Here is a 19385-nt window from a genome sequence, read left to right as displayed (position 1 = left end):
TCTAAACCCTTCCTATTCATATACCCATCCAGATGCCTTTTAAATATTGTAATTGCACCGCCCATCACTTCTTCTGACAACTCATTTCATACATGCACCACCCTCTGCATGAAAACATTGCCCCTTAGATCCCTTTTAAATTTTTCCCCTCTCACCTTAAACCCAAGCCCCTCTTGTTCTGGACTCCCCCAACCCAGGAAAGAGACTTTGCCTACTAATCCTATCCATGCCCCTCATTTTACAAACCTCTATAAAAGGTCACCCCTCAGCTTCCAACACTTTATGGAGAACAGCCCCAGCCTATTCAGCCATTCCCTATAGCTCAAATCCTCCAACCCTGGCAATATCCTTGTAAATCTTTTCTGAACCCTTTCAAATTTCACAACATCCTTCCAATAGGAAGGAGACCAGAACTGCATGCAATATTCCAAAAGTGGCCTAACCAATGTCTTTATTGCATACTTTCTTTTTGAATTTGACCTTCCAAAATGCATTACTTCATTGCTGCCCAGATTAAACTGCTATTTCTCCCACAACTTTCCAATTGATCTATATCCTGTTATTTTTTTGACAACCTTCTTCACTATCTACAATTCCACCAATTTTCATGCCAACAAACTTACTAATCAGATCATCTACATTTTCATCTGAATCAATTATACATATTACAAACAAGAGAGTCTCAACTCTGATCCTTGTGGAACCACTGTGACCACTGGTCACAGACCTCCAGTCATAAAAACACCCATTCACAACTAGTCTTCTGTGATGAAACCAATTTTGTGTCCAACCCACCATGGATCCCAAAGAATTAATCATCTGCTTCATCCTACTAGGAGGGACCTTGTCAACAGCTTTAGTAAATTCCATGTAGACAACATCCACTGCCCTACATCCAATCAATCATTTTTATTACTTTCTCAAAAAACTCAAATTTGAGAAACATGACCTCCCCAGACAAAGCTGTGATGATTATCCCCAATAAGTCTATTCTTTTCCGAATTACTCCTGCCCCTAAGAATTTTCTTCACTAATTTCCCTAATATCAATCTAAAGTTCACCAGCCTATAATTTCCTGGATTATCCCCGTTGCCCTTCTTAATGTTACAACAATGACTATTCTCCAGTCTGCTGGGACCTTGCCTATGGCTAAAGAGAATACAAAGGTCTCTGTCAAGACCCCAGCAATCATCTCTCTCTGTAACTCTGTACCCTGGGATAGATCCCATCAGGCCCATCTGTTTTGGTGTTTTCACATAGACCAAATACCACCACCATATCAACATACCCCTTCTTTATGTTGCCATATAGGTTACTCCAGCAGTGATTCTCTTTAATACACACAAAGTTCTTTGCTGTAATATTCTTACTTGCCTACACCTTGGTCCTCACATTTTTATACATTTGTTCACATGTTATGGACGTTACTGTCCACCCCTAGTTGCCGAGAAGATGGCACCAAGCGGTCTTCTTCAACCACTGCAATCCAGAGTGGGGGTGAGCACAGTGCTGCTAACAAGATAGTTCCAACATTTTGACTTAACAACAATGTAGGAATGGCAACTTAATTTCAAGTCAGGATAACATCTGGCAGATTTAGGTGGGCTATCTGGTCAGCATAGACTAGTTGGATTAAAGGGTTGTTTTTATGCTGTACATGTCTACGTATGGCCAAATTACAAGTGGATTGGAAAAGGAGTTTAACAGAAAAGGCAATTAAGAAACAATGGCAGATTCTCAAAATATTTCATGGCTCACAACAAAATATATCACAGTGAAGAGGAGGGATTCATTTAAAAAAGGAAGTTATGGATGATACCAAATTGAAAGAAAAAAGCATTTGTAGCAAAGATTAGTCACAAGCCAGATGACCAGGAAAGTTTAACAGCAAACAAAAGATTTCCAAATAAAGTTAAGGAGATTTTTTTTTTAAATGAAGGTAAGTTGGCAGGTAATAATAAAACAGACAGCGAGAGCTTCTTTCAATATAAAAAAACAAAAGAGTTGAGGCCTAAGTTGACATATGCTCCTTACAGAATAAGTTTGGGAAAATAATAACCGGGAATGAGGAAATTATAAAAGAGTTGAGCAAGTACTTCGCAAAAGTCTTCACCATTCACTAATAGGAGAAAGTGAGGACTGCAGATGCTGGAGATCAGAGTCAAAAAGTGTGGCGCTGGAAAAGCACAAACAGTCAGGCAGTATCTAAGGAGCAGGAGAGTCAACGTTGAGCACCAGCTCTTCGTCAGGAATGTAGTGGATTCAACATTCCTGATGAAGAGCTTATGCTGAAACATCGATTGGCCTGCTCCCCACATGCTGCCTGACCGGCTGTGCTTTTCCAGTGCCACACTGTTGGACACCACTCACTAAAAGCATTCCAAAAATACTTAAAACTCAAAAGATCTTTTTTTTAGAAGAGAGCACGAGAAGCAGAGCGCGTAAATACAATAGCAACCACTAGAGAATAAGTACTCGGGAGACTAATGAGGCTAAAGGTTGTTGAGACCCATAAATCTGCAAAGGGCACCGTTCTCTTTGACTGTCCTACCTGTCCGTCCTCCTTCCCACCTATCTGCTCCAACCTCCTCTCTGACTTACCACCACCACCTCCCACCATACCTACCTATCACCAGCCCAGCTACTCCACACCCCCCAACCCCACCCTATTTATCTCTCAGCCCCTTTCCCCACCCTGCCATTCCTCATGAATTGATTCACTTGCTCCTTGGCTGCTGCCTGACCTGCTGTGCTTTTCCAGCTTAATTTTCAATCCTGCATGCTAAGATTGCACAGGAAGTAGCTGCAGAGACTGTAGATTCGTAACCTTCCAATAATCCTTAGATTCTGGTAAGATCCCAAAGGAATGGAAAATTGGAAAACTGCCTATGTAACACCTGTATTCAAAAACTGAGACAAACCAAGCTAACTAGCCTATAGTTACCAAATATCCTCATTGGGAAAATGTTAGGAATCCATCATATAAATAATATCAGAGTAATTAGAAACACATAGCACAACCAAGCAGAGTCATAATGGCTTCATATAGGGGAAATCAAAGTTATTAGAAGTCTCTTTGGAGGGTTGATGTGGACTCAAATGGGCTGATTAACCTGCATTCAACTTTGGATGGCACGATAGCTCAGTGGTTAACATTGCTGCCTCACAGCACCAGGGTCCCAGGTTTGATTCCAGCCTCGGGCAACTGTCTGTGTGAGTTTCCTCCGGGTGCACCGGTTTCTTCCCACAATCACAAAGATGCGCAGGTCAGGTGAACTGGCCACGCTAAATTGCCCATAGTGTTAGGTGCATTAGTCAGAGGGAAATGGAACTGGGTGGGTTACTTTCCGGAGGGTTGGTGTGGACTTGTTGGGCCGAAGGGCCCGTTTCCACACTGTAGGGAATCTAATCTTTGAGGTGGTAAAAAGATAGATAGATCAAGGGAACTAATGGATGTAATATATCTGGATTACCAAGCAGAATTCGATCAGATACCACACATACAGCTCTTATCTTAAGACAACTATGGTGTTAGGGAAATATTTTAGCATGAATAGAGATATGACTTACTGATGGAAGGCAGAGAATCAGTATAAGGGAGGTATTGTTAGGATTGCATTCTATAATTAGCGCAGTGTGACAGGGATCAGCACTGGGTATATTACATGTATTGTATATTAATGACATGGTTGATAGAAGTGAATGTAGCATCATTAGGTCTGTGGATGACAAAAATATGTAATTCGCATTACTTATCTGACCATCTAAAGAGCTACAGATGGATGTAAATAGGTTAAGTGTGTAGGCAATAACTTCCAGATGAAATATGTGAGGTTGTGCACTTTGAACATAAAAGTGTTATTTCAATGGAGACACCAAAAAAAGTTGCCACACTGAGGAATTTGGGGTTTTCTTATGTATGAATCACAAAGAACTGGCATCTAAGTTCAGTACATAATAGGAAAGGCAAATTGAATGTCAGCCTTCATTTCAAAATGTAGAAAGTGAGGATTGCAGATGCTGCAAATCAGAGTCGAGAGTGTAGTCCTGGAAAAGCACAGGAGGTCAGGCAGCATCTGGGGAGCAGGAGAGTCAATGTTTCAGACATAAACCCTTCATCAGGATTCCAGCACCCCACACAACTTAATTTCAAAAGGGAATGGAATATAAATTAGAGCAGTCTTGCTAAAACTATGCAGTTTGGTCCTCTAACAAGATGCACTTGCATTGGATGCAGTGCTGAGGAGTTCACCAGATTGATCCCAGTATAGAAGGATTTTCTTATTAGGATGAGATGAGCAGGTTTGGCCTGTACTCATTGGAATTTAGAAGAATGGGAGGACACTTTATTGAAACATAAAAGACTCTAGTGGGTTTTGAAAAGTAATGCACGGAGAGGCTGTTTGAGAGTCTAAGACCAGAGGACATGATCTCAAGATGAATGGGGTGCCTGTTTAGAACAGAGATGAGGAAGACATTTTCTCGGAGGATAGCAAATCTGTATAATTCTTTATCATACAGATCTGTCAAGGATGGGTCTTTGAGGATTTTCAAAACAGATTTTTAATCAGTAAGGGAATCAAGGGTGATGGAAATAAGACAGGAAAGTGGGAGTGGAGAATGATCAGATCAGTTATGAATACCATGGAATTGTGGAGCATGTTTGATGGTTCAAATGGCCTACTTCCACTCCATTTTATGGTCTTATGATGGCACAAAGTCTCATCAATATTTTATTTTACTTAATTTTCCTTCAAATCTCTCAATGGCTTTGTACAACCCTATCTCCAGAACATCCTACTGCCATGTCCTTCTGCTCAAAGTTTAGTTTTTCTGTATTCCAATCTTCATTCAACATTAGTGGAAAGTCACCTCATCCTTTCTGCCTCGGGCTCCTACCAGAAAATCACCCATCACTTGCCAAAACTGAAAATCCTACTCAAAACTAAACTTTTGGATCACCTCTCCTGACTAAGCTCTCACAGCTTAATCAGTGTTCTTCTGTTAATTTTATGTTTTTATTGTTTGAAACCTTGTGCCAGGTGTCTCCAAGACAGGGAAATGAAATACACCTGCTGAAATCTCCTGAGCCCCAAAAGATACTTTACAGAGCATAAAATCTAATTTTATCTCCCCCTCGCATGCTCCAGGTTCAACCCCAAGGGCTCCAATACTCAAAGTAATGGACAAACAAATCCCTACAAAATTGAAAGGAAAAAACATGTTGCCATCACTGGAGAAACATCCAAACTGAGTAACACCACAAGAAATCTACTCGTTTAGAAAGGCTGATTTGACTGCCCTACATAGAGTCATAGAGATGTACAGCATGGAAACAGACTCTTTGGTCCAAACCAACCAGATATCCAAACCCAATCTAGTTCCACCTGCCAGCAGCCGGCTCATATCATTCCAAACCCTCCCTATATGGAAACAGTAAAACTTTTTTAACATCTTAAATGTTAGCCATGATTCCCAAAGGTAATTTTTTAATTCAGTCTTTTGGCAGAACAGAGCAGAAATGGCACATTACTGAAAAGAAGGTACGTTGCTAAAGTTGGTTGACTAGTTGAGGTGCTGCCTCAAACATGTTCCTCCAGCTGAATTTAATAGACAAAGTACAAATTGTGCTCAACTAAGCTTCACTTGTGAATCTAAAAGTCTATGTTAGATCTGGTGCTGCAATTGATCAATACCTGAACACTCCTGAGTGCGCTAACAACTACATAACCAACTTAAGGTCAATAGAACTTGTAATATCTCCCACTTATGCTCAGTAAATAGCTAACCGTCCCCCACTACTTTCTCGATAGAAAATTTTCAGTTCAAGTTGATTTGACAACCAAACAGCACAGTTTTCCCCTTCTGTATAAATTGTTGCAATTGCTTGAAATTTGGTATTCACGTTTCTATCGTGATAAATTCAAGATTAAAAACTTCCATAACATGTGAAAGGTATCATCTCTAATATCACTTTTCAGTTTAGAAAAGTTTAAAAAAAGCTACAAATAGGTGAACAACTGAGACAACTCAGTAGGTACCCAGTAGCCTGGTATCAATGACAGTTACACACTGAATTTATACTTTCCCAGAAATTAAATGTATTAACTGACAAAGTCAGCAAAAAGACATTTTGACTAGTCAAAGTGGTAGCTAATGCATCTTTGTAAAAACCCATGCTATAATTATCTAAAAAGAACCATCTTTCTTAGCTTGTGATGAAGGGGAAGATACGTCAATGGAGTGTCTAACAGAAAAAAATTCCGAATAAAATTAGTTAATTGGTTGATGCATTAATGAAATTTAGCCACATACATTTCTAAAGATTTCTATGACCTTCACAAAAGTTATGCATACATGCTTAAGAAATGTAACAAGATTGCACTACATTTTGTGATTTGACTGTCCAAGATCTAGTTAAGCACAGAACACAATTCATTTTCCATATCCATTCAGCATTTATTTCACTGGAACCCAGTTGTCCCAAGTATCAAGTTAAACTAAGCCAAATTAATTCTACAACTGCTGTCTGGAAATTTTCAATGTTGGAGTCAAATAAAAGCTGTTTGACAAGGGAGTATCAAGCTCAAGCATGATGCCACTTGTACACTAGCTTAGCATCCAACAGCTAGGCAAGATATCAGAGGGCAAGCAGTCCTGAAAGACAACTGCACTCAGTACCTTTAAAAGGAGAGTGAAAACTGGACAACTGCAGGAGGGGACAGGGGTGAAGAACGACAAACTGAAAACCAAGGTTTCTATATGAAACATCCAGCAAAATACTGACCAAATTCCTGAAAGAGAGCCAACTCACAGAAACGCTCGTTTTTAACAGTCATTACAACAAGATGAAAACCTTGGTAACATCTCCTTCTGCAATGTTCAAGTTCCATTCTAACAGGCAACTGACCATAACGTTCGCTCATTTAAGTCACAACCAAAAGCAGCTCACACATCTATGTGACTCACTATACAATAAATTGAGAAAAAAGGACATTGTACAGTGAAACCGATAAACCTCCTAGGGCACTCAAGTTTAACTGCTGATTTTTGCAGAGGAGTTACACACTAATGTTTACATTCCTTCTTTCATATAACATCTCAAAGACTCCTAATCAACCACCAAATATCAGGTTTCAAGAGGTGACTCATCTACTCAAAGAATTATAAACATCCTCTCTGCCATTAAAAGTGGTCAGCAACAATGTATTTTGCATTTTATTAGTGAAATAAATACAAACCACACCCCTCAATTACAGCTAACTGACTTATATACATAAGACATGGGACTCCAATTGCTGCACTGCAGGGTTCACAACTGCAATCACTCTGATCCTGGAATGCAGCCCACAGTGTTCACAGGGGTTAGTTGTTATCTCTTCCATGTCTTCATCCTCATTTGGACAGTGATGACCAGCTGGCACATATTCACAACTGAAATATTCAGCTCACACAAAGAAACAGCATGCACACTGGACATGTACATGTAAGCGTGCTCTTTAAGTCACCTGAATGTCACAGACATACATTTTGAAAGGCTCACTTTAAATTGCACAAGAGCAACAAAAAAGTGACACATCTTCCAACCTCAAAAAGAAAACTACCATTAGCATTCTACACAAATTCCATTTAAATCAGTACATGCCCAAATAGTTCTCACAATAAGTTACTGAAGGCCAACCTATAGGTGCAGTAAGAAACTGGGAAAGTCAATGGCCTTTACTGCAAGAGGATTTGAGTAGAGGGGTAGCAAAGTCTTGCTTCAATAGTATAGAACCTTGGATAGATTGCACCTGGACTGCTGTATGCATTTTGGTCCCCTTACCTTGTGAAGGTCATTACCTCACAGACAAAAAATTTCATTTAAACAGCTATGAACCTTTAGAAATCTCTACAAGAAAAACTTGCAAAAGTTCAATCTGAGTACAGTGGAGTATCTGCTGTTTCCCAAATAGTCAGATTTAGGGATACTGCAGAACTGCATGGCTGAGATAGATCAACCTTGATCTCATTCAATAGCAGGCTTAAGGCCTGAAATGAGTTACACTCTATGCCCAACACTAGTACAGTTTCTCTCCAAGAGCCCCAAGTTTCTATTGGAATAATTGGCAAATGCAGTGTAAACACCAAACTGTCGCAGTTGATTTAGAAATCCTGGGACAATAGTAGATCAAGCCCAACATTTAAACTCTATGTAAACACAGAATAGTGGTGGCCATACTGATCTATTAGGGAATGTGAGTAATTAAAAAATTAATTGGGGAGTGTTCTTTTATAATCAGTTGTTCCTCACTTTTAAAAGTAGCAGTTACACTAAGTTGTGGATTTAATACAAAATGGCTACTGAAAGGAGTTAAAAACAGCACAATTTGCACTCTAATCAGATCCAATTCTTCAATTATTTCATTCTATAATGTAGGTAAGCATGCAACTTAGAAAGATTAAGTTCACAGCAGCTTTGACTGCTTTTTCAGTGGGAACAGACAAGTACATCAATATGTAGCTTAAATAAATCAAGCAATCATTGACCAATAACAGTCAATTCTTTTCATTTACCACTACTCAATAATTTCGCACAGATTAGGGCCTGTTCCAACCTAAATCAGCTGTACTCCGGTTCATCCTGTTATGAATGAGCTCGTGTTTGAGATTCAATTTTATTCATATGGAATATGGAAATAATACTGTTGCTCAACCACAAAATCCACTGGCTACACTTTAGGCAGGTCTACTAAATAGGTCATATTTCTGCACATGTACTTGTATATCACATGGAGTGAAAGACAGCAATATTGAATTTGAATACACAAAGTGAATAATGAGATGTTAACAAACTGATAATCCAATAATGACGAGAGACTCATCATGGTCAAAGATAACCTTATGGAAGTGGATAACTCTCCCAAATATACAACATTCAGTTTTGCTGCAGTTTAAGGGTTGCTAATGTGCAAAGTTCTAATGTTTTGATTTTTCATTATTGATTGTCAACCAAAATACCTTCTTGCTAAGTCTACCATTAAAATTTGACTTTTAAAAAGGCCTCAAATTGTGTTGCTGGGACAATATTAAAGTAGGAATGTTGTACTAAGTGGTAATCATATGAAATATTTCTACACATACTGTAAAATGTACATTAGAACTGTATATTAAGTTCAAGTGAAGTGGTTAGTCAAAAAAAGTAGCCTAACACCAATGTTGTTTCATGTAAATGAGTGTTATAAAATCATCTGTTATTGTACACAAGTTTATAAAGTGAAAAAGTAAAGAACAGCATTTAACTCAAGATTTCTTGGTATTGCAATTGCTCTGGAAACTTTGAGTAATCAGTAATTAGTGTTAAAAAAAATTAACCATTTTCAGTTTTGCTACACCGTAAAGCTCTCCAGTGATATTTCTCCCAAGTGAAAGGAGAAAATGCTCAAGACTGATATTATATGCTCTAGTTAGACCAACAAAAATCATACAGGAAGAAATTTAAAATCATAACTAATGGACAATTACGATGGATTTAGTATTTTTTAGCAGCAAATCAGCACTGACAACATTAACAGACACCAATGAGTGGCCAGAGGGACAATTCCAAATATTTCAAGATCAATACATCACTTCTCAAGTTCAACTGAGTATAGAATAAAAATACATCTGTGTGAATTAAGTTATTGGGTTGTTAAATTAGTTGGATACAGCATTTCAGGTGCAGTTAAGAGCTGAATTTTAAAAATGCATTTAAACTATAATATTCAAAGATTTGGTAACTGAAGAGTTAAATACTGGGTTTTCAATCAGCATACAATAGTAAATTAGAAAATAGGCCATTCAGCCCTTCAAGCCTGCTCCATTATTCATTATTAGCATGGCTGATCAAACAACTCAGTACCCTGTTCCTGCTTTCTCCCCATACCGTTCGATCATTTAGACCCAAGAACCATAGCTAATTCCTTCTGGAAAACATTCAATGTTTTGGCTTCAACCGCTTTCTGTGGCAGAGAATTCCAAGGCATATTCAACAACTAAGCCTGGGTAAATTTTAATTTAGACTGTTTAATGAAGCATAATACAACCGAAATAGACCAAAAAAAAGACTGTGTCACTCAGCCTCAACCATATTAAGGTGGTAAAAACATTTCCACAATCTATCCTTAATGTTTAAAAGTAATAACTGTATTTATAGTATGTGCTTTCCAGTTGGTAAAAGTTTATAAAAAGCTACTGAATCTAATCACATCGTTAATTTCAAATCATAAATGGAGTATTTTTCCAAGGAACTGTAACATGTCACCACCTGCTCATTCAGGCCATCTGATGGCAGTTCCAAGAAGTGGACCATTAAGCATGGCTCATTGTCATGATCAATTTCCTGGCTGTCTCTTCAATCAACACACACAAAAGCTGTTAGTTCATTTTAGAACAGTTATATCTGATCCCTTGTCTTTGCTGTGTCAATAGTGTGGCAGCAAAAAAAGTTACTAAATTTGCTTCAGCACCTCCCACTCCCATGAGGAAAACAAAGCATTGTTCCCACTCTGACAAATGTTATTTAGCAATCCATGCTGGAAAGTACCCACATGGTCATGCTGATGCTCAGCTATAATGACTCCCAGAGTCCATTAGATCCACCTACACTTACAGTTCAAAGTCACATCAGCTACTGCTCAGAAGGATACCAAGTGTGATGGTCACTTTTGAAACCATACTGCACTACAAGTTGCCACTTTTGAGAAAAGTGCAAGCAAATACAAAGTTAGAGATATATCATTTTCAACACCAGATAGCCTACATGTCCACAGAATGGAAACAGAGCAAATCTATTCAATATATCTCAAAAAGAAATCATACCTGTCTTCATCTCCATCGATCTGTATAGGTATAGAGAACACAGAATTTGAGAGGCTGTTCATTGGGCTAGACACTTGCAAATGCAGAGGGTTACCAAGAATTTCAGGAATAAGAGGCTTCATAGAGGGTCTGCTTTCACTGGACTGTGATGTCTGAGGTATAAGCTGCTCCGAATTCCGCCTCTCCTCTAGCTGGACCGTACCTTGCTGTGGCTGGAAGAGGTTGGTCTGCGACATGTTTGAGGATACATTGAGTGAACCCTGCATTAGGCCGCTACTCCCAGTTATCGGAGTCTGGGCATTTAGCTGTGATTGACCCATGGTCACTGGAACACTTGGCATAGTAACAGAAGTAGCCGATGCACTGGGCACCACAGCAGACACGCTTGAAACACCAGTACTAGGCACATTTTGGATGCCAGCTGCCGCACTGAGAGATCCAGTGGTCAATCCAGACACCTGACTGACCATCGCAGACTGGAGACCAGAAGCTTGATGTTGGGTTAAATGTTGTTGCTGAACACCTGATGACCCCAAGGCTTGCTGCTGTAGCATCAGCCCCTGCGTAGAACCCAGCTGGATATTCTGTATCCCTTGACTGACCAAATCACAGCTCTGAGCTGACACTTGGGCTCCACCGACAGAAGACTGCAACACTGGCGAAGGACCATGATTTGTGGCTTGCCCGGCAGGTAAGATTGTCGCCGCAGAGCTCTGAGCTACCGTCCCCGGTGAAGCTCCTGGACCCTGCATGACAGGCAGATGCTGCATATACTCGGCGTGGCTGTTCGCCACGGTGGGTTGAGACGGCAGTAAGTGTGGACCCTGGCTCGGAGAAAACTGAAATTGCTGAGGCTGGGAAGCGGGGATGTGAGCAGTCTGCTGGGGGAGCGAGCCGCCGGGCGCATGCAGGGCCTTGCCATTGAGACCGGCGTGCAGGTTCACCTGTGACTGATGGAGCTGGGCACCCACAGCGGGGGTGCTGTAGATTTGAGTGGAGGAGGCAGCCTGCGAGACCGGCAGGCCGCCTGCTGGCAGGAGACCTTTGGAGAAACTTTGGTGCTGGGCTATCAGCTCGGCTTGGGCCAACTGTGTGACAGTGGCGCTGAGGGAAGCGTCTGGCAGGGACTCGGTGGTGTGCAGGGTGGGGAGGATGAGGGAGCTGTTGGTGGCTCCAAGGCCGCTGTCCCTGTCTCCGGCCAGTTGCTGTTGTTGCTGCTGCTGCTGCTCCAAGGCAGTGGTGCTGTTGTGCCTGATGGAGTCGGCGGACCGGGCCAGCATGGTACCGTCCGAGTCTCGGTCGTAAAACTCGGTGCAGGTCCAGCGGCCTCTGCGGAAAGGCTCGCCCGAGCCGTGGTCCAGTTTGATGACCCTGAAGCGGGAGGTGCAAGCCACCGCCGGCTGCATGGCGAGCGGGCCGCCGCCGGACGTGCCGCTGCCGGAGCTGGACGGAGGGGGAGGAGGAGGGGTGGCTCCCGGAGGCTGCCCGGGGCTCGCCACCGTCCCCCCGGGCGCCGGCAGCCGCCCTCCGAAAGCCTGAGCCACCACGTCCCGGTCGTGAGGGATGTTGGGCGAGGTGGCGCCGGGGGTGTCGGCCTCGCCCACGTTGTTGAGGGTCTCGTCCGAAGAGCTGCGGTCGCAGACCTCGGCGCCGTGCTCGTAGTCGGTGGCCCGGGAGGACACATCGAATATCTCCGAGGAGATGTCCTCGGTGCGGGACTCGTCCGGGTCGTCCAGGCTCTCAGTGTCTTCGGTGATGCTGCTGGCCGCTACCTGAGCCGTGGTCACGCTGGTGATCTGGAAACCGCTCTTCTTTTTAACCGGCATTTTGAACAATTCACAAAAATAGAGATATACAGAGAGAGAGAGGAAAGAGCGTCAAACCTTTTACCTTCTCGCCTCTCTCTCCCTTCCCTCCACCGCCGCAGCGAGAATAAAGTCTGTAGTTTGCAATTCAGTTCGCAAGTCCTTTTAAAAAAAAAGATCCAACCTTCTTTTTATAATAATTCACAGTTCGAAGAGACCATCTTCTCGTTGCGGTGGTAATATCCGAGCAATGAGAGAGAGAAAAAAATAAAGTTATTTTGCTTTTGAATTAGGGAAATAGAAGTAAATCTTCAGAGTTCGTAGATTGTTCTGTAAAGAGGTTATTTCTTTCCTTCCTTTTCAACCTCTCACATACACACACCCCAGGAAAAAAAACGACGAATTAACAGAGTTGGGAACAATGTCTGAAGCAAGCCATGTCTGCTACTCCTCTTGGGTTACAACCGAAACATCCTTTGGAAGAGGAGGGGAGATAAGAAGAATTCTGCTTATTTCCTCCCACACTGGCACTTAAAATCGTTATCCTCGCTTTACTTTTCCTCCTCCTGCAGGGAACGGTCGCACTTTAGCAACGTGTGGATGACTCCAAGCTCCTTCTTATTAGTCACCACGACACACCATCTTCCTTCCAATTACAAGCACTGCGGGCTGCTCACTCAGGTCCTCTTGTTCATTACAAGGGAAGAGAGAGAAAAAAAATCCCTACCTCCCTCCCCTCAAAAACTCAACTCCCAATTATATCCTTCAGATTCTTTTCTCCTGACTCTTTGCACACAGGTCGATGAAATGCAGAGAGACACACAGAAGAGGGGGAGGAGACAGGAGCTACTTCTGGTCGAATAGAGAAAGCAAAAACCCCGGGGTTTTTGCCCAGTCAGGTCCTGTCCAGAACAAGCGGCAGTGGCACTCTCGCCCTTTCTGTCCCTCTCTCTCTCTCTCTCTCTCTTTCTTCCTTCCTTCCTCCTCTCGTTCGCCTTGCCCTCCCTCCCCTACGAGAAAGCAGAGGGAGGGAGGGAGGGAGGTGGTTGTGGGTGACCGGCTCGCCGGGAGAGTCAAGGCCGGTGTCGCAGATCCAGCGGTGAGTTGTCTGGTCCCTCGACTAACCCCGCACCCCCTCCCCCGCCTGCTCCTCGCTGCACCTCCTCAGGCTGGGGGGGGTGGGAGGAGAGGGGGGAAGCCTCCCCCTTCCCGGGTGGGTGCGTTCACAAGCCGGAGCTGCCGAGCGCTGCCATTCGCCGCCTTCCCTTCGGAAGAGGCTCAGGAGGGAGGGAGAGAGCTGCGTTTGGACCCGGGGCCTTCAGCCCAGCAGCAAGTGGGCCCCTTTCCCTTCACCACCACAAGATGGAGGAGAGCTGGGGGGGGGAGGGGGGTTGGAGGCTCGGTTATTTTCTCTTTTATTTATGATGGATGAGGGAGGTGGGTGGGGGAAGAGGTCGGGACACAGTTGCCTCTGTCTCTCGCTCTCTCTCTATCTCTGACACACGGAGCCCCAGCAGCTTCTCACTTTCTCTCTGACTGCACTCAAACCAAGATGGCGGCCGAGCCGCCGCACGGCACCCTGGGAACGTGCTGCCTCACGCACGGCGCGCTGACGTAACCGCGCCGCCCTCTTTGTATCAACTTGTATTCCAGACCTGGGCACCAATCATGTGGTTAACCCCCAGGCATGTTGTACCCACTGTTCTCGAGTGACCCTTGGCTCCTATCCAGCTCCATACGTTGGGAGGCTTAATGAACTGGACCACGGGGCACAATTTGCAAAGGGTTACACCCGAAACGTAGACATCCCCCAACTCCTGATGCTGCCTGGCTCGCTGTGTTCTTCCAGCCTTCTGCTTGGCACAAGACTTGGGGCAGTTGTGGGCAGTGCGGAGAACGTAATGTCAAGGAGTAGGCATTTCAGCCTGCCCCACTGTGCAATAAGATTCATGGTGGATCTCATTGCTTGGCCTTAGCTTCACTCCCCTCCCCGTAACCCTTGAAACTTGTGAATAATTAAAAATCATAGTGAAGAAAGAGGCCATTCAGCCCACTGAGTCTGCACAACCCTCCAAACAGCATCCCATTCAAATCCTATACTGGATTAGTGGTGCTGGAAGAGCACAGCAGTTCAGGCAGCATCTAACGAGCAGCGAAATCGATGTTTCGGGCAAAAGAAAAATCCCCATAACCCTGTATATATCATGGCTAATGCAAGTAAGCCGTTCGTTACCTGCACATCCCTGAACACTACAGGGAAATTTAGCATGGCCAAATCTACCTAACCCACATAGCTTTGTACTTTGAAAGGTAACCGGAGCACCTTGCAAAAACTCTCACAGACACGTGGAGAATGTGCAAACTCCACACAGAAAGTCACCCAGGGCTGGAATTGAACGCAAATTCCTGGCACTGTGAGGTAGCAGCGCTATCCACTGAACCACCATGCAGCCAAAAATCTGTCTATCTCCTTAAATTTACTCAATGTACACCACACTCTGGAGTAGTGAATTCCACAGATATTACAACCCTCTGACAAAAGTAATTTTCCCTCATCCATTATCCTAAAACTATGAACTCTCATTCTAGATTGCCACACATGAGGATACATCCATTCTACATCTGCTTTGTGAACCTCATTAGCATTTTATGCACCTTAACTAGATCTGCTCTCATTCATCTAAATACCTGCGTAAAGCCCTAAATTGCTCAGTCTTTCTTCATAACATAAACCCATCATCTCTGGAATCAACCTACTGAATCATCTCTGGAATCAACTTACTGAACCATCTCTGAACTGCCTCCAATGCAAGTACATCCCTCCTGGGCCATTCTGAAGAAAGGTCACCAGACCCAAAATATTAACTCTGTTTTCTCTCTCCACTGAAGTCGCCAGACCTGTTGAATTTCTCCAGCAATTTCTGTTTTTGTTCCCTCAAATAAGGGGACCAAAATTGTACGAATACTTTATAAATGTCCTGATAACCTCGCATCAATGTCTTGAACAATTTGCAGTAACAGTTTTCTACTTTTGTATTCTATACCATTAGCAATAAATTTTATTTGTCTTCCTTATTACCTGCTGTGCCTGCATATGTACTAGTTTCCTGTGATTCATGCATGAGGACACCTGCATCCCTCTGCCCTGAAGTTTCTCTCTATTTACATAATAAATTGCCTTTCCATTCCTCTGACCAAACGTATGAGGATAGATTGAAGACATTCAGACTGTTCTCCCTTGAAAGAAGAAGGCAGAGAGGAAATAAAGTCAAAGAGATGTACATCATGGAAACAGACTCTTCAGTCCAACTCGTCCATGCTGACCAGATGTCCCAACCCAATCTAGTCCCACCTGCCAGCAACTGGGCCATATCCCTCCAAACCATATACCCATCCAAATGCCTCTTAAATGTTGCAATTGTACAAGCCTCCACCACTTCCTCTGGCAGCTCATTCCATACATGTACTACCCTCTGCATGTAAAAGTTGCCCCTTAGGTCTCTTTTATATCTTTCCCCTCTCACCCTAAACCTATGCCCTCTAGTTCTGGACTCCCCAACTCCAGGGAAAAGTCTTTGTCTATTTATCCTATCCATGCCCCTCATAATTTTGTAAACCTCTATAAGGTCACTCCTCAGCCTCCGACGCTGCAGGAAAAACAACCCCAGCCTATTCAGCCTCTCCCTCTAGCTCAATGCTCCAACTCTGGCAACACCCTTGTAAATCTTTTCTGAACTCTTTCAAGTTTCACAACATCTTTCCGATAGGAAGGCGACCAGAATTGCACACAATATTCCAACAGTGGACTAACCAATGTCCTGTGCAGCCGCAACATGATCTCCCAACTCCTGTACTCAATACTCTAACCAATAAAGGAAAGCATACCAAACACCACCTTCATGATTCTATCTACCTGCAACACTACATTCAAGGAACTATAAACCTGCACTCCAAGGTCTCTTTGTTCAGCAACACTCCCCAGGACCTTACCATTAAATGTATCTGTCCTGCAAAGGTTTGCTTTCCCAAAATGCAGCACTTCACATTTATCTAAATTAAACTCCATCTGATCAAGATCCTGTTGTAATCTGAGGCAACCTTCTTTGTTGTCCACTACACCTCCAATTTTGGTGTCATCTGTAAACTATACTTCTTATGCTCACATTCAAATCATTTATATAAATGACAAAAAGTAGTGGACCCATAACCGATCCTTCTGGCACTCCACTGCTCATGGGCCTTCAGTCCAAAAAACAACCCTCCACCACCACCGTCTGTCTCCTACCTTTGAGCCTGTTCTCTATCCAAATGGTTAGTTGACCATGTATTCCTTGAGATCTAACCTTGTTCACCAGTCTCCCAAATTTTTTCACAAAGTGAATAGTTATGGTATGGAACGCTCTGCCTGGAAATTCAAGCAAGCAAGTTCAATTGAGACACTCAAGGGGGGCATTGGATGATGATTTGAATGGAAATGATGTGCAGGGATATGAAGGAAAGCAGGAGATTGGCGCTAGATGATAGAACCAGTGTAGACTCGATGGGTGAATAGTTTCCTTCAGTGCCACAACAAGTCTATGATTGTGAGATGGTGGCATAGTAGTAATGTTGCTGCACTGATAATCCCCCAGGCTGAAGATCTGTGGACATAGAGTAATAGAGAGATTCTACAGCCCAGCAAATAGGCCTTTCAGCCCTTCTTTTAGGCAAAAGTGAGGACTGCAGATGCTGGAAACCAGAGTTTAGCTTAGAGTGGCGGTGGAAAAACACAGCAGGTCAGGCAGCATCCAAAGAGCAGGAAAATCGGCAAAAGCCCTTCATCAGGGATGGAGGCATGGAGCCTCTAGGGTGGAGAGATAAATGGGGGTGGGGGTGGGGCTGGGGAGAAGGTAGCAAAGTGTACAATAGGTGAATGGGTGTGGGGATGGAGGTGATAGGTCAGAGGGGAGGGTGGAGCAGATAGGTGGTAAGGGAGATTGGCAGGTAGGACAGGTCATGAGGACAGTGCTGAGCTGGAAGGTTAGAATTGAGGTAAGGTGGGGGAGGGGAAATGAGGAAACTGGTGAAGTCCACATTGATGCCCTGGGGTTGAAGTGTTCCGAGGTGGAAGATGAGGCGTTCTTCCTCCAGGCGTCAGGTGGCGAGGGAGCAGCGTTGGAGGAGGCCCAGGACCTGCATGTCCTCAGCAGAGTGGGAGGGGGAGTTCAGCCCATCTTGTCTGTGCCATTCTTCAAGCATATATTTTAATCCCATTTTCCACTGCTTAGCCCACTTATAGGTCGGTCAGCATTTTTTGTCCACCCCTAATTTTTCAAGGGTCAACAACATTACTGTTGGTCTGGAGTCACATGTGGGCGAACAGATTTCTTTCCCTAAAGAACATTAGTGGCCCAAGTGGGTTTTTTCAACAATGGTTTCATGGTCATCATTAGACACTTAATTCTAGATCTTTAATCAAATCCAAATTCCACCATCTGCCATGGCACGATTCAAACCCAGGTCCCTAGATTATTACTGGGGACTCTGCATAAATAGACTAGTGTTAATACCACTAGGTCATTGTCTCCTCCTGCTCCTTACCTTAAAGCTGTGCCCAATGGATATTGTTTCCTCCACTAAGGGGAAATGTTTCACCCTATGTATCCTATCAATGCCTCTCAATTCTCACCATGGCAGCTGGTATAATTTAGGTTCAATGAATAAATCTGAACTTGAAAGCTAGGCTCATTGATAGTGATAACAATTCATTGTTGTTTAAAAAAAATCTGGTTCACTAATGTCCTTCAGGAAAAGAAATCTGCCATCCTCACCTCACCTGGTATACATGTGACTCCAGTCCCACAAAAATGTGATTGATTCTTAACTGCCCTTTGTAAAGGCCTAATAAACCAATTTAGTTCAAGGCCAGTTAGAGAGGGATAAGAAATTCTGAAATTTACAGTAATGCTTACACCCCATGAATGACTAAAGGAAAAGAACAATTGTTTCATACTCCGTTTGTGAAGTTCTGCAACAACTCAGGAAAAAAGGGCTCAAACTTCCATTGCACTTTTCATGGCCACAGAATGTCCCAAGCTAAACAAGCAGGAGGCTGAAAGAACACAGTCCCAAAGCTCTTTACAGTCAATAAAGTACTTTAGAAATGTAGTCATTGTTGTAATGTCAAAAATACAACAGCCAGGTTACACGCAGGTGTTTACATATAAGTAACATACAGATATACATTTAAAATAGTGCAGCTGCAGGTGATCTGAAATCAAAACAGAAAGTGCTGGAGAAATTCAGCAGGTCTGGCAGCAATTTTTGAGAAAGAAACAAAATTATCATTTCGCATCCGAAATGCCTTTTTCAGAGCTGAAATCAGGAGAAAATGTGTTTAGTCTTATGTTGTGGAAAACTTGGAAGAGAAAAATGGAACCGAAGATTAGGATCGGGAAAGGCTAGAAGGGTGCAGGATTTCAATGAAAGTAAACAAAACAAAGTAGACAAATGGAAATCCCATTATAGAGAAGAACAACCTCGTCAAGGTGGGTATTCCTGGAAGAGAAATGGTAGTGAATCAAACACTAAAATAAAAGCAAAATACTGTGGTAGTTTATGGAGATCTGAAATAAATCTCCCAGCAACTTCTGCTTCATACTGATGCAGTCATAAATGTAATGTCTGTTGACATAACACCATCTTTATATAGAGAGCTTACATAAACATATTTACATATGTAAACATTGCCACTATGTAATT

The 19385-nt window shown here is 43.0% G+C and overlaps 1 protein-coding gene across 2 annotated transcripts in view; it reads right to left on the bottom strand.

The window, feature by feature from the left end:
• Positions 1 to 12665, bottom strand: part of tsc22d2 (TSC22 domain family 2) — an 86755-nt gene extending 74090 nt beyond the window's left edge. For both annotated transcript variants that reach the window (XM_072572039.1, XM_072572040.1), the window contains exon 1: positions 10840 to 12665. In XM_072572039.1, the coding sequence (XP_072428140.1) occupies positions 10840 to 12665 (1826 nt within the window). The remainder of the gene's footprint in view (positions 1 to 10839) is intronic.
• Between the last annotated feature and the right edge of the window lie 6720 nt (positions 12666 to 19385).

This window comes from Chiloscyllium punctatum, chromosome 6, assembly GCF_047496795.1.
Source record: "Chiloscyllium punctatum isolate Juve2018m chromosome 6, sChiPun1.3, whole genome shotgun sequence".
NCBI lineage: Eukaryota > Metazoa > Chordata > Chondrichthyes > Orectolobiformes > Hemiscylliidae > Chiloscyllium > Chiloscyllium punctatum.
Note: the sequence above shows the minus strand (reverse complement) of the source record. Positions and strands in the feature narration are given on the sequence as shown.